Source organism: Passer montanus, unplaced genomic scaffold (genome assembly GCF_014805655.1).
Source record: "Passer montanus isolate IOZ18808 unplaced genomic scaffold, ASM1480565v1 scaffold10, whole genome shotgun sequence".
NCBI classification, from domain to species: domain Eukaryota; kingdom Metazoa; phylum Chordata; class Aves; order Passeriformes; family Passeridae; genus Passer; species Passer montanus.
The window spans coordinates 34,768,139-34,782,948 of NW_024356505.1; the positions used below are offsets into that span (position 1 = coordinate 34,768,139).

Here is a 14,810-nt window from a genome sequence, read left to right on the forward strand (position 1 = left end):
CTGTTGCTCTACACAGCGGTGAAAACGGACCCTGCCAGGGATCACTTCACTCACCCCTCAGTGTTTTTCGTGCGTGCCTGGCTTGAGGGGTCTGTGTTCGATGATCTTACTGCTTTCCCCGGTAAAAGGCACCCGGGGCGGGCACCGATGCGCTGCCGGGACGGGCACCCAGGCTCCCTGGGAGTGAATCACGGGAAGCGGGGGCTCTCCGGCACCTGGGAGCGGGCAGCGAGGGGTAAGCAGCATCCAGTGCCCGGCAGCAGCCCGGGGTGGCGGTGGGCACCTGCGGGCGCAGCCATGGGCGGGGGGCGTCCCGGCTCGGGGCACGGATTCGCACCTCTTGTGGGGGGAGCGCCGGCGGCAGCGAGAGGGAGGAGGAGAAAAGGAAGGCGAGGAGAGGGGCTGGGGAGACACGGGCGGGCGGGCAGGAGCCGGGGGCTAGAGGAGGAGCTCCGCGCAGAGCGGCGGCGGGCACGGCCGCGGTCGGGCCGGGAGCTGCGGCGCCGGAGCGGGGCAGGTGCGGAGCGGGCAGCGGCCCCGGGCCCTATGGTGCCGGGCGGGACCCGGACCCCGCTCCCCGCCTTCCAACGGGGCCCGCGGAGCGCCTTCGCACGGGCACTCGCTGGGCATGAGGGCGCTGCCGATCCTGCTGCTCTCGCTCTGCTGGAGCCTGCCCCGGGTAAGTCCCGCCGTGATCTGTGAGGGAGCGCCCGCTGCGATCTGTGAGGGAGCTCTCGCTGCGCTCCGGGCCGGGCTGCCCGCACGGCGCTCACCGGAGCAGCCGGAGCGGAGCCCCCGCGCTGTTCCGCAGCCCCGGGGCGGGGGCTCGGCGCGGCAGGTGCGGAGGCCCCTGAGCACACGCTCCGGGACGGCGCTGCCTCCCGCCGCTGTCCCCGGGCGGGGAGGGCGAGGGGAGCGGGCGCGCAGCCCCCGGCCGGACCCCGGGCGCTCCCCCGGCGCTCCCCGCCGCATCCCCGGGAGCTCCGCTCCGCCCGGCACCGTCCCATCCCCGCGGAGCTGCCGCTTGAGCCCCGCAGTTTCCCCCGTAGCCCGTGGACACCGCTGGTTTGAGAAGTGAAGAGTTTTCACCGAGCGGTCCAGAAGCCGCTGCCCGTCATCGTGGGGAAAAGCTTCACATCCACAACTGCTCTGTAATATGTACAATGGGATTGCGATGTACGAGTAGTCAGAATATTGAAGTCTTCTTTAGGGAGACTGCTTTTATGATCTGTATATTTTCACGCGTTTCTTAAGTAAAAGTCAGTTATATTGATGGAAATATGATACACACAAAGAAAAAATTTTAAGCCTTTTAAATTTTTTGTTACTGTGTAACACTGAAAGTCGGGAAACCATACTGAAGGTGAGTGCAAGCTGCTTGTCAGAGGAAATGTTTATTCATCAAATTGCTGGTCTAGGTGCTTTAGAAATTGTTAAAATGCAGAGATACTGCTGAGTTGGGTTTCCAGCTCGGTGTGCGCCTTTACATGCGGTTTGTATTCATTGGTGATGAAGGATAACCCACCGTTGGTTAAGCAGAGGGAAAGATGCATGAGCACAAGTCCTAAAAAGTGGTGAGTGCCCTCAAAATCTTGATGTGTTTCGGGAGGTGGTCAGAGCCACAAAGTCTGGAACCCTAAATCTCTTTAGCTTTGTGAAGTCTGTCTGAATGAACTGGATGCATTAGAACATAGTACAGTACAGTTTAGCATGTAGCCCAGCTGTGAAAAGCAATATGCTACCTTTGGGTAATAAATTTTTAAACAAAACTTTACTATTAATCACTGATATTTTGGAGGTACCAGAAAGTGAAGTTGTTAATTCAGTAGGCTTCTTAATTTAGCTAGTTTAGCTAGTAGCTAGTTTGATTTATCCTTCATTTATTTAACATTTTTGTTTACTGAACCTTCCTTTCCAAGACCCAGTAATTGTAAGAGTTCTTGGTGAGTAAGAAAACCACTGTCAAGTTACGGAATGTTAGCACTTGGAAATGAAAAGTAGCCCAAAATAAGTTTTGTGAAAGGAAAGTGCTATTAAAAAATATTATGTATACATGGGACTTTTATTTTACATGGCCACTGTCTGCGAAAAAAGATTATACATACCAAAATTTTCAGTATAATGCTGTACTTTGAATTACAAATTCTAGAAATCCTAATATATGTTAAATATGTATCTCTGAAAGAAAAAGAATTCTGCACTTGAAACATGTAATTCCAATACTCAACTTCGAGAAAAGACATGGAAAAGGAAGTCAGGTTCTGATGTTGTGAAATGAGACATTTGGAGAAGAGACAGATTTGTGTGAGTTTGCATAACAGCCCCTGCTGTTATGCTTATGGCTCTTGTGCTGTATTTTTAAAAGCTGTGCAAGTGGTTTGTCCACAAAGAGACTGCAGCATCACAAGGTTCTCAGTCCTAACTCTGGATCTGATGTTCTGGGCCCAGAATCACAACTTAATTAATTGTTAATATTTTTTAAAAATTGCTGTGTCATGCATCAGAGATCATTACCAGATTGTGTTATTAAACATCTCCTAAAAGATGTGAAAGAAAAGACAGACACTTGGAGAGAGACCACCTTTTTCTTGGTAACCACAAGCGTGAGGTGTAAGGATGACTGAAGTACTCATTTTATTTTATTAAGATGTGATTTCATTTGAGCTAATCAAACTGTCCCATCAGCTCCATTGATGTTTCCAGCTTTTCCATTTGCCATCTCCTGCAGTAATTTCTCCCATGCAGTCTCTTTCAGACTCCGTGTGTTTCTCTGTGAGGCTCTGACTGCCTCTCTGAATTGAGCTGACCCCAGCACAACTTTCCAGGGTCTTGTTTCTCTCTCCAGTACTGCTGCATTCCTGTCTCTTCCTGTGGACATACATAAACTTTTCTGAAAACCAAAGAACCGAGGGTAGGGCTTTGAACCAGTAAAGGCATTAGTGCTTTAGTTTTTACATAGTGGGGTTTTCTTCCTGTGTAGCATTTGCTTGAATCAAATAATCATGGTCTGGGGCCTTCAGGAGATAAAATATACATGGTGGAAAAGGGAAGGAAAGCAGAATCTACCAAGTCAAAGAGAATGAAATTTGATCAATTTTCATGTTCTGTGATTTGTACTAAACTTTCAGCTTCCTAACTTACTATAAAAGGGGAAAAGAGCAAATGAATCTACTCTCCTTTGACGGTTTCAGCTCAGAGTTTTCCTGGAGAAAAAGATCTTGGTAGCACAATATTGATGAATGCACTAGAAAGCTGAATGAATGCTACAGGAAGCATCCAGTAGAGTATTTCAACATTTTGTTCTGAAAAGTCAATGTGTGAGAAGCTAAAATGGGAATTGAGTGTGTCTAGCACGTGCTTGGGTGAAACCTGTGCCAGTTAAAGTTGTGGCTTTCATTGTTGGTAGTTCCATTCTTCATGAAGCGTTTTCATTCTAGTTTCAAGACATTTGTTAATTTGTTAATTTGACACAGGTGAATGGTGTCCATCCAGAATGCAGATTTCAGCTGGAAATTCACAAGGAGGAAACCAGGTGCATGGAACTTCTAAAGAATACAAAGCCAGTGGACTACAAGGGTAAGAAAACTGTAATGTAGAGATAACTGGAGTATTGAAGATTTTGTCTCTTACCTTCTTTACTGTTGTGATTGCAGTTCCTGTAGTTGCCTGAACTGTGCTTGGGATTTTACAGTTTTTAGAATTTGTGGAATTTTGGATTAAATGCACTACTGCAGCAAATTGTGCAGGTGCTAAGAACGCCCTGGCTGGGACACCAGCTGGGAGCACGCATGTTCTCGTGTGCTGAGATGTTGTTGTAGCATTTTCTGACTGGCAGAGCAGCTGTGATGACAGCACCAGCAGGAAGAGAAAATCTGAGGGAAAGCTGAAATCCTTGGGTCCAGGCATCTCTCCCTAGCTGTGGCTGAGAATAAAGTGCTAGTGGCAGGAAAGATCTCTGGGTTTCCCAAGTGGACAGTGTTTCAGACTGAAGACCAGATTCACACCTAGAGGACCATGGAGCAGTGCAAAGGGAAAACCAGGCAGTCGTGTTATGCCCAAAACTCCAACTCTCTCTGTAACATTATTGTTTTCATTTTCTTTCTGCATAGCAAGATAAATATATAGCTAGTGATAGAGCAAACGGAAATTTAGTAGAAGGAAGAAGAATACTAGATGTAGAGTTTTGTTTGGTTTTTGGGCTTGGGGGTTGTTTGGTTTGGGTGTTTTGTTGGGGTGTGTTTTTTCGGGTTTTTTTTTGTTTGTTTTTTTTTGTTTTGTTTTGTTTTGGTTTTTTTTAGATTTTATTAGATTTCCTTTCTACATTCTCATGGGAGGAGAAAAAACATTAATGGAAAAATAACAGTTTTCTTGTAAGTTGAAGCTGCTGGTAAAGCCACTTGTTCAGCAAGCGGAATAAAAAGGTGACAGATAAATTTAGATTGTCAATACATGGTTTATTTGGGCTTTTTGTGTTCATTTTGTTTTGAATACACTCTGATGATGACTATGGGACCTCAGAGACCTGCCATCTGCAGTGCTCTTTGAGCATAAACATGAGTCTCAACTTATGATGCTTTTTCCACCTCTGCTCAATTTAAATGTGTAACTCTCTTAGTGCATATTCTAATACTAATTTGTATTAAAAAAATTCAAAGGATCATCAACAGTTTGTATTTTATTATAATTTCTCCATTTTATTAATCAAGATCAGTAATTTTAAAAATGCAAAATCTTACTGGAACAATTAATCTAGATTTAAGGCTTTTATTTATATATGAGTGGTGAAGAAAGATGGCTGTTACATAAATAATACTAGTGCGAAGCCAGATGGAGAAATAATTAGTAGGCCAGCTTAATGAATTAAATCATGAACCAGTAAATTCCCTGTTAGCTGTTACATGGCTTTGAAAGTCGAGCTTTCCTCAAAATACACTTTTGTGATCCAGATGCTGCACTGCTCCAAGGGTATCTTTGTGATGCACACCAGTTTTATTTTGGCTTCCCTAGGGCAAGAAAGAAGTTTGCTGCCAGTATTTTCTTCCTAGCCTCTTTTCACTGGGAAATGGGTGCCTTCTGAAGGCAAACTGCTGTGAAAGAAGACTTGTGTCTTGGAAGGACACAGGATGTCTGATGGTGTTGATTCCACCCTGCAGACAGTGGCAGAACAGCAGTGAAAGGACTTAGACATTTTTTTGAATGTCTGGAATAAAGCCCCTGCTTTATGAAAACTGCATGTTCAATATTACAGGAGATTTTGTTCTATGCTTTCTGTTACAGGTACCCTCACCAAGCACCTCCAGAGAATAGCCTATGTTAAATATATGCATTTACATTTACAAAAATAGACATTCTCTGAGTGTACTTATTTTCCTAGTAAGCTCTCTGTAATCATACAAAGAAGTAAGGACTCTTTTGAACAGTAATACTCTGACTGCTGATAAAGTAGAATTACTAAAGAAAATTGACAAGCTGGAGCTAGTCCAAATTGTAGTTCCATGTGTAACTTGTAATACATTTGAAACATAATTCTTTACAATAAATTCCCAAATGCTATTTCACTTTTTCCTGAATGGGAAAGGTGGTTATACAGCCCTTCCCATACTTCTCTATGTATGTGCAATCTGACTTACAAAAGCTGTTAATAAAAATCTTGTGAAGGAACTGTCTTGATCTTGAAAATAAGGGTTCCCTGAGATTTTCCACAGAAGGCTTGGACCTCCATTATCAAAACCAGTGGGAATCTTTTCATTAATTTATTGGCACCTGGGAAACCTTTGCACCTCTATGTCACATGGTCCAGAATTTGGCTGGCGTGCACAGCTTCTGAATTCTGGAGGATCCAAATTGTGCAGGACAAGTCGTTTCTTCTTTGAACTAGATGACAATTATATATTAAATATCTTATCTTCTCAGCTCCCAGTTGGGAGGTAAAAAGGAAACAATTAAAAGGCTATTGGGTTTTCTTTGACATGATAAAATGATTTTACACCTGAGCTATCTCAAGACATGGGCTGAAGAATTTTGCTGAGTGATTTTTGCACGGCACCTAAAATCACTGGCTATGAAGCATATGAAGTACTTGTTTACTTCATGTCTTAATAAAACAGTAGCATGTTTTGCAAAGAAACATTGTTTAAAGACAGTGTAAGCATCATTTGACCAATGCTAAGGATAAGCTAAAACCAAGGGACCCAGTTGGTCTAAATTCTGCTCATTTGCCAATGCCAAACTGTGAGACACCCGAACCTCTTGCTTTGCACCCTTTGGGGGATTTTCAGGCATTAGCACATACTTTTCCATTAGTGGACAGCATTACACTCCATTTAGGAGAGAAGTCACTCTCCAAAGACCTGTGGCAGTGCTTTCTTCCCTGCAGTGCTCTTTAGAATATCTGGTTGTTTATTTTATGAAGACTGCATTAGCTTCTATCCACATTTGTTGCCTTCTTTCCTCCTATAATTTGGCCCCTGAGATATGGATGCACCCTAGCTGGAAGCCTAGGAGAGGTTCTTCTATCTTTGGGTACATTATTTTTGAAGGACAGACGAGTTGAGTTCTAACTAACTCATAATAGCTACAGATTTTGAGATCTAGATGGGAAAAAAAAAAAAAAAAAGGAAGTTCCCAAGAAAAGTGATTGAAAATACATAAAAATTGTCCTTTTGCAAATTTCTGCCTTTATTGAGTTTTTAGAATTTTTCCCTATGAAGTAACTGGCTCATTTCTCTTCATCTTCAAGTGAAAAAATGAAATCTTATGGTCAAAAATGTTAAAACTCAGGAGTTTTTAACAGGGTTCTACAACAAAAAGTTCTGAAAAAGATTTCATTATGAAAATAATGAAGTTTAGGGACTTTTGATTCATCTTGAACAGAGTGGCTGCACAGTTAAGTGTGTCTTTTTGGATTTTGATTTCTGAAACATGTTTTTGTGAGACCCACATGTCAGACAACATTTTTAATTTTAGATATCGCTTTTTAACATTGAGAAAGGGATGCAGACAAAAAGAAAAATGGCTTTGGAAAAATTTCATAAATCTCTCAAAGAGAAGCTTCATAATGCAGCTTCTAATAGGAAATTAAAAGAGACAAGACACCAAAATTATGCTCTTAGTTATTCTTAAGTTTAAAGCAAGAAGGACCAATATTGCTGTTTAATCCAATCTCCTGAATTGCACTGTCAATAGAATTTTCCTCAGTGATTCCAGCACCGAGCTCATGATCTCGTGGATGGAACAGAGCTGTTGAGAACAGTGGGATGTATATTCAAATGTCAGACCCATGGCACACTGCCCAGAAGATAAATCTATCTGACTAGCTTACCTGTTAAGGTTGTTTTTCCAGGAAGAAAAGTGCATATTTTGCATTTACACACACCCCCACACCTTTGTGTGTAATACACACACCTCTCTCTAGAGCTACACCAACGTGATCCCTCCATCCTCCATGTTAGTAAATAGGAGACTGACACAAAGCCAGATGAGGCCTTTCTTTTGCCACATGAAAAGGAATCTCCTCAAGGTTCCCCCTTTATTATGCTCCCTGTCTCATCAAGGTCTTGCATCAGGTTTTATTTTGTTTTGAAACTGTTTTCTCTGTAAAATGAGTCAGTACTTCAGACTGCAGTGGTGCTGGCAGTCCTCTGAGGCAGCATTCAAAGTAGAATTAAATGAGATGGTGGGGCCATGGAACTTCTTTCATGCAGCACCAGTAACTCTTGGAAGCACAACTTTAACTTTCTTAAATCTCTGTGCTGCTGCTTTTCCAGGTGTAGTACAGATATCTCGCTACTTTTTAGTTCACACTTTTTTTTTTTAAATGAAAGAAACTAAAGGGGCTGCTTTGGATATTTTAATGTTTTGGCTTTCACTGATTGTAGTGTCATCATTAATGACACCACATAAAACTGACCCTTACGGTATTGACAATGTCTGGCCTTTGTGGAACCTGTACTTAAACACTTGAGGGCAGAAGAGCAGCAGACCTCTCTGTCTTTTAAGGAGGCTGGGTGAGAAAGGTGAGAAAGAGCCTTGAATGAAATGAGTTGCCTACTGGAAAGTAACTAACTGTAAATAAAATGGTGAAGACCAAGAAAACATCCTGATTAGCCTCATTCAAAAATCTCACATAGTAAAATACAAAGAGTGACAATAACAAACACTTTAGGACAGACAAGAAGTACCAGGTGCCCAAAATTATTTTGAAGACATGAAATTTCTGCTCTACCCAAAATGTAAATAGAAATTGAGTAGTAGACATTAATAGATGGCATTTGCAGCCCTGAAGAAGGAAACTGCACATCCATAAATGAATTTATTGTGTTTTCCAGAAGATTCTGAAGAAAATACTGTCCAGCATAGTCTTGCACTTCAGTCCTGATAAAGACAGCTGTGACCATGGCAGTCTGTTATCCATGACATCCAAAGCTGAAATACCACAAGGAAGGAATTTTGGGTACCAAAACACTGAAAAAACTTCAGCTAATGCAACAAATAGCACATAGGTTAGACATAATACATATTAGCAGAAATATATGGTCCAACTTCTTAATAGAGACTTCTAATATTTTGTGGTGGGGTTTATATGAACAAGAGATTGATTTTTAATTGTAATTTTCAAGAATGTACAGTATCATGTCAGAATTGGGGCGACAGAAAGATGAAGGTACCTCTTACAGCTTTGACTATACACACATTAATATATTTGCATAAGAATAGAAAATAATGTTCTTATGGTAAAATTAGCATGCTGTTCAGTCACTCAAAAATAAATGCTCTTGTCTTCACAGGACATTTTGAGTAACTGGAAAGCAGGATTTACCTGGAAAATTTGGGTGAAAGTTTGTTTTCTTTTTTGAGCAGAATTTTTTCAAAGTTTTAGCTGGTAACTTCTGTATTTCCCCACAGAACCCTAACAGAACCCTAAAAATATGTAAATTACATTAAGTGTAAAACTGGCCAATAGATTTTTGATTCTCCAAAGGGAAATTGTTCTTCAGAAGGGAAACAAGACTTTTCTTCTGGTGTGTTTAATTTCATGAAAATCCAGAATCCCTTAGAAATTTTTGAAACAGTATTTTTGCCATTCCTGGTATTAGAACTGGCTTTTGAAGAACCTGTGAACTGCAAATATTTTAGAAACAAGACATTTCTTCTGGTTTGTTTAATTTCATGAAAATCCAGAAATCCCTTAGAAATTTTTGAAACAGTATTTTTGCCATTCCTGGTATTAGAACTGGCTTTTGAAGAACCTATGAACTGCAAATATTTTAGGTTAATATGAGATAAACTCTTTTGGTTTCATAATTCTGTTTAAACTAGTTAAATCTGATGTACACTGCAGAATTCCAAATTTCTGTTTGCTGTCTATGAGTAGTGTTTGTTGACTGGAAATCAAAAGTTTTTCCATTGGCATTTCCTCCATGTTTGTGAGTCATTTGAGCTGCTCCTAGAGCCCATTGCAGGCAGTCTTGTACTGTCACAGGGCTGCAGGCAGGCAGCTCCACGCAGAGGGGCTTTGGGCAGGCAGGGTCTGCCAGGTCCTTCCCCCATGTCAAGGCAGCCTGTCTTGGTCAGGTGTCACCTCCCTGGGACAGGGACACCAGCCTGCAGAGCGGGGTCAGGGCCCAGCACAGGGTGCCAGGGCTGGGCAGAGCCCTGGGATGGCTGGGCAGGGCCACAGGGCAGGGCAGGGGAGAGGAAGGCTCAGGCTCTGAGGAGGATGAAGGCAGGGCCATCACAGCCTGTTGGTGCTCTCAGAGCCCTGACAAAAGCAGGTGGGCAATACCCTCAGTCTGGCAGCCTTTTTGGGGACTGTCTCATTCCTATTCCCACTCTAAGCAGTTCTGCTTTGCTCCCAGCTTGTGCAGCACCTCTTTTGCACTTATTTTTTATCACTTGTGTGAAAATGCAGAAGGAATGTCAGTCCATATATGTTCATAATTCCCATGCGACCCAAGTTCCATGCTGTGGCACACAGACCTGCAGACTAGAAATCATTGCCCATAAGAGGTGAGATGGGTCCTGCTCTGCCAAGTTAACTACAAAAATCAAAACACTGAAAAATAAACCCTAGGCTAGCTGTCGACTTTCTGACTCATTTTCAAAGCACTCTGTTGTTTTTTCATGTTTTATGCACGCCTAGACAGTTTTGAAAAATGCTAAACCTCTCTTGGAAGTGACAGTTTTTAAATCCAAATACAAAGTGCCACCTAGCGGTTATATATTTATAAAATGTGTCTATAAAAAAAATTTTCCAGCACAAGCCCTAGTATTTTATGTTTTTATAGACAAAGAAGCACACGTAGGTGAGAGAAGTTGTTGCTGAAACACTGGATCTCAAAAAGCGGGATGATGAATGGGGTGGCAGCACTTATGTAAGCTGAAGAAAATGAGAAACAAAATGTAGTTTATAGTCTGTTATGTTTCCTTTAATGATGAACTATCTGCAAATGCATGACAAGCTTTGAAGACCAAACATTCAAATAAAGTAAGTGATCTCATTGAAACTAGCTAACAATAGCATGTGCAGTGTCCTCTGGAGGAACAGGAGAAGAGATTTTGGGCAAGTCACTGGGCAAAGTTTTTCAGGGAAGTTTGGCTGTTTCCTTGGATATTCTGCGAATGACACATCAGCGAAATAAATGGTGCAAGTGAAGAGACTGAAAGGGATTGTTCTATGCAGGCTGCAGGAGTGTTCTTCCAGACATCACAGACTCAGGGATGAAGAACCTTTTTTCTTTTTGCCCTTGCTGGTTTTGTTGACAGGTGTTAATGGCTTAAACCCAGAGATCAACCCAGCCCCACACAGACACTCACTCACTCCCACCAGCAGGAGTGGGGAGAGAATTGGGAAGGTAAAAGCTGGAAAACTGTTGCATTGAGAAAATGACAATTTAATAGGAAAGGCAAAAACCAACTGTTCAGCACAAATCCAAAACACAGCCCTATATTAGCAACTGTGAAGAAAATTATCTCAGCTAGAATCAGCCCAGTAGCTAAATAAAAAGGTAAAGAATTAATACTGGACATGCAGAAAAAGTTGAAGAGCTAACACAGATCTAAGCTGGACTGACTTTTTATGTGTGTATATCAAAGTGAAAGAAAAAAACACTCAGTGCTTGAGAATTTATTGAAGCACAGTGCATAGAGACTAAGTCCAGTAATGAGCATAAAAGAAAAAATATGTACATTAAAGTATATCTGGGTACTTAGAATACTTAAAAAATAGTATAAATAAAATTATAGACATTGTATGAAATAAACATTGGAGCAATTAAAGTTTTACCTTAAAAGAGAGCTACAGAAATAAATAGAAAGTGAGCTATAGAAAGAATCATGTTACCAGAACTAAAATGTAAGACCTTATTTAAACCTAAAAGTATGAATATTTTTATCTGACCTGATCAATATCCTTCAGAGACAGTAGGAAGCAGGCCTATATATGTGAGTGATGGGTAAAATTTCCAGAAATTGAGACTTCAGTTAATGATTTTATGAGTGATGCACTGATGGAGGACAGTCCAGAAATCCTAATGCTGAATAAATAAATGGCTGGACAGAGAGTTGTAGAGAGTGAGTTGAGAGGAGAATGCTAAGTTTGACCAAGTTAGATATTCTATGTAGAGAAACAGAAACATTTACCACACTTTCACTTCCCAACGTGGTATTTAAAGCAGCATAGGCTGTGTTGTGGTCACTGGAAACAGGCAGTTGTTGGGACCAATTAACTTGGCCTAATTTCAGTTGTTTTAAGATGAAGTCAAATTAACTGTATCCCACCTCTGCATAAGGGTATGTTTTCCTAAGAGAAAAAGAAGATAAATGAATGCAATATTGTTAAAAATCTGTAGTAATTGGAAGAAGGGGACAATGAGGAAAGGTGTGATTTGAAAGTCCAGAAGATGCATTGCTGTTTAGTTGTAATTCCAGCAGTAATTACACCAGTAATTAATACCATTTCAGCAACCAGACTAGATTCAGATGCCCACTGTAGTCATTCAGTGACTAGAAATGCCTCCAGGACATTTCAGCACTTTTCTCAGATGTCCTGTACCATTATCAATAAGCCTGTAGATAATCATAAATTGAGGCATAATATTCTTGGAGTTCTGGTGACAGCCACTTCAGTTTCACTCACATAATTTGTGATGTACTTGAATGTAGTCAACATGCAGGAAATACATCTTTGGTGTCACTTCATCCATTTGATTTGAGGAATCTGAAACACTACCATTCTCTCCTGGGCCACAGATGCTTGTAAAGTCCTAAAATACTGAGGAAAAATAAAGGAAAAAACCATATACCAGAAACCATTAGTGACTTTTGATGTTTTGAACATCAAAAACTTGTGTAGTGAGTTCCTTCCAGCAAGCTTTGAGATTTGATACAAATTGTGTTGATTAATTTTGGTAGGACTAGGACTTGAACTTCAAATTTTCTATATAGTATTTCATGCAATTGAGGCTTGAATAAGATTTTCAAGTGTTTTCTGTGGATAACACAGCAATGGAGCTCTGAAGTCCATGTTGTTCAGCTGCCTGTTTGGCAAAACCTTGGCCCAGTCAATGTACAGTAGCATAGAAAAAATTTACAAAGTCCTCTGAGCTGTTTGCAGATTACTGTAACAAACCCACCATTTTACAGAGAGCGGATTAAACAAAAGGGAGAATTTGAGAAAGTCATCAGCTTCCATGGGTGTGCATGAAGAACTTCATGACTCATCTCAGCTCTCACTGTTAGTGGAAATGGGGTTGAAATAAAAATGTCTGAGGTCTTACAAGATGATAATTATTCTTGTGTACTCCAGGGCTTGTTTATGCTGGCTCAGGGAGTCCATCAATCAAAGCCAAAAGAGTTTCATTTTGTCATTGTAGTTCTGAGTGCTGGCAGATGAAGAAAATAGTTTCTTTGTCTTTCTGATTACTTGTATGTCATGTTATTGATGTTGGTTTTGGCTTAAAATCAACTGGGGAGGAAGCATGACCTGAATTGGTTCAGGTAAACATTCTTTTACTTTGCGTAAGCTCTGGTGCTGCATCATAGAGATTTGGACTTGATTTTGACCCAGAACTGCAGCTCAGGAAGGACATAAGCATGTTGAAATTCCATTTCAAAGGCTCTGAAGGTGACCAGCTCAGTGTAAACCTCTGAAATTGTGTACAGATGGCCAAGCCACCAGCAGAGATCTCTCAGGGATACTGTTGGTAATGCCAAGAGAGGCTGATGCAGCACACAGGGCAGTGGAGGATAAGTCATTACGTTATCTACTCATAGAGATAAACTTTGTCAAGTGTTCCCTTTAGTAATCCCTTATTTTTGGCATAATCTTTCTGAATATAGAACAGATGCTGCATTTAGAACTGTACAATCCCAAGAGGAGTGAAGAAAGACCCAATCCCCATAAGCAAGTGAATCCTCTGGAGAATTGCACTTCCTTGGGAAACTGCATAAAGAGGACCCTGTGGAATTGGTGATCAAATGCAGAATTTCCCCCACAATCCTCCTCTCATCTTCATTTATCATCTCCAGACCTTGTTCTTGTGCCACAAGGCTCCCTCACAGCTATCACACTTGGGTGGATGTTTCCAAAGGAAAGCAAGGCCCATGGGAACACTGTGGCTCTGGCTTTCCTTCATGCTGCAGCTAGGACATAACCCTGGGACAAATCCAGCTGCTGGTCCTGTTACACATTCTTTGGTTCCCGAGTTTACGTGTGCTTTGAAAGTAACTTAAACTTTGAAAGCAGGATGCTGCATATTTTAAGTCAACACAAGCTGTCCAAGTTTAACTGCACTAAAAAGTTTTTATACAAATATAGAACTTCTAAATATTCCTTTTCAAGTTTCATTTAACTCATGTGGCTTGATTTTGGGCATGATCTCACTAGCACAAAATAAATTAATAATGAATTGCTAATACTATAAATATTCTGAAGAATAATATGGCTGTGAGCAGTTCCCAATCCAAGTTTTATGTTCTCTACTGAAAGGAACAAACTGTCCCTTATACTGCTAATAATATTATGGAGATAACATCAGTGGGATAATAGTTTGATTTCTGTCTTTAACATTAATTACAAACTAAAATTTTTAATTGCCTTATCTGAAGACATAAAGGCCCAGAATTTTGCACGATTTCTTTTTTTTTAAATAAATTGAACTGGGATAATATGAGTAACATTTGCTTACTTCTTTGTCCTTGCAAGGCTTGTGTTAGCAACTTTCATAGCTGTTTGCTTAGCTTAGGAGATATGAATTATAAACAGACACTTCAAACAGGACATGATTGAGCCAAATGCCTGTAGCAGCTATAGGAAGATTTTCACTCATTCACAAATACAGCCTTTGAGACACATATGAACACGGGCAAAGCTGTGGCAAGTTACTTTCAAATTGTAAAAAGCATTTACTGTCACTATAAAATACATCTATGAAGGCACTCTGCCCTTCCTGAAACCAATACATAGAAGCATTATTTGTTCAAATAATGCTTTTTTTTCAGTTTGAGAGATTATTCTGTAAGTCCATGCCTATTGTTCCAAACACTATTCAATGAAAATGCATTCCTATCATATGTGGTGCTGACTCCAATGACCTACTTGCATATTTCTTTGTAATATTCAATCTGCTTGATAGAAAACTCCATTCTAACTATGATTAGGGAATTCTCAAAATTTCGCAATTCTTAATAATCCATATCAATGCCCAGGAGTTACTTTTTAATCTTTCTTACTTTTTTCTTAGCGTCCTCACATCACAATGGCATTGTTTTAATGAGACATTTTGCAAACAGTGTATTAACTGACCTCAAAA

General features: G+C 40.8%; 1 protein-coding gene across 1 annotated transcript in view; it reads left to right on the forward strand.

Annotated features, from left to right (window-relative positions):
• Positions 1-427: 427 nt before the first annotated feature.
• Positions 428-14,810, forward strand: part of VIPR2 (vasoactive intestinal peptide receptor 2) — a 46,584-nt gene continuing 32,201 nt past the window's right edge. Inside the window, exons 1-2 of the mRNA XM_039711663.1 lie at positions 428-679; positions 3,474-3,576. Coding sequence (XP_039567597.1) covers positions 629-679; positions 3,474-3,576 — 154 coding nt within the window. The 5' untranslated portion in view covers positions 428-628. The remainder of the gene's footprint in view (positions 680-3,473; positions 3,577-14,810) is intronic.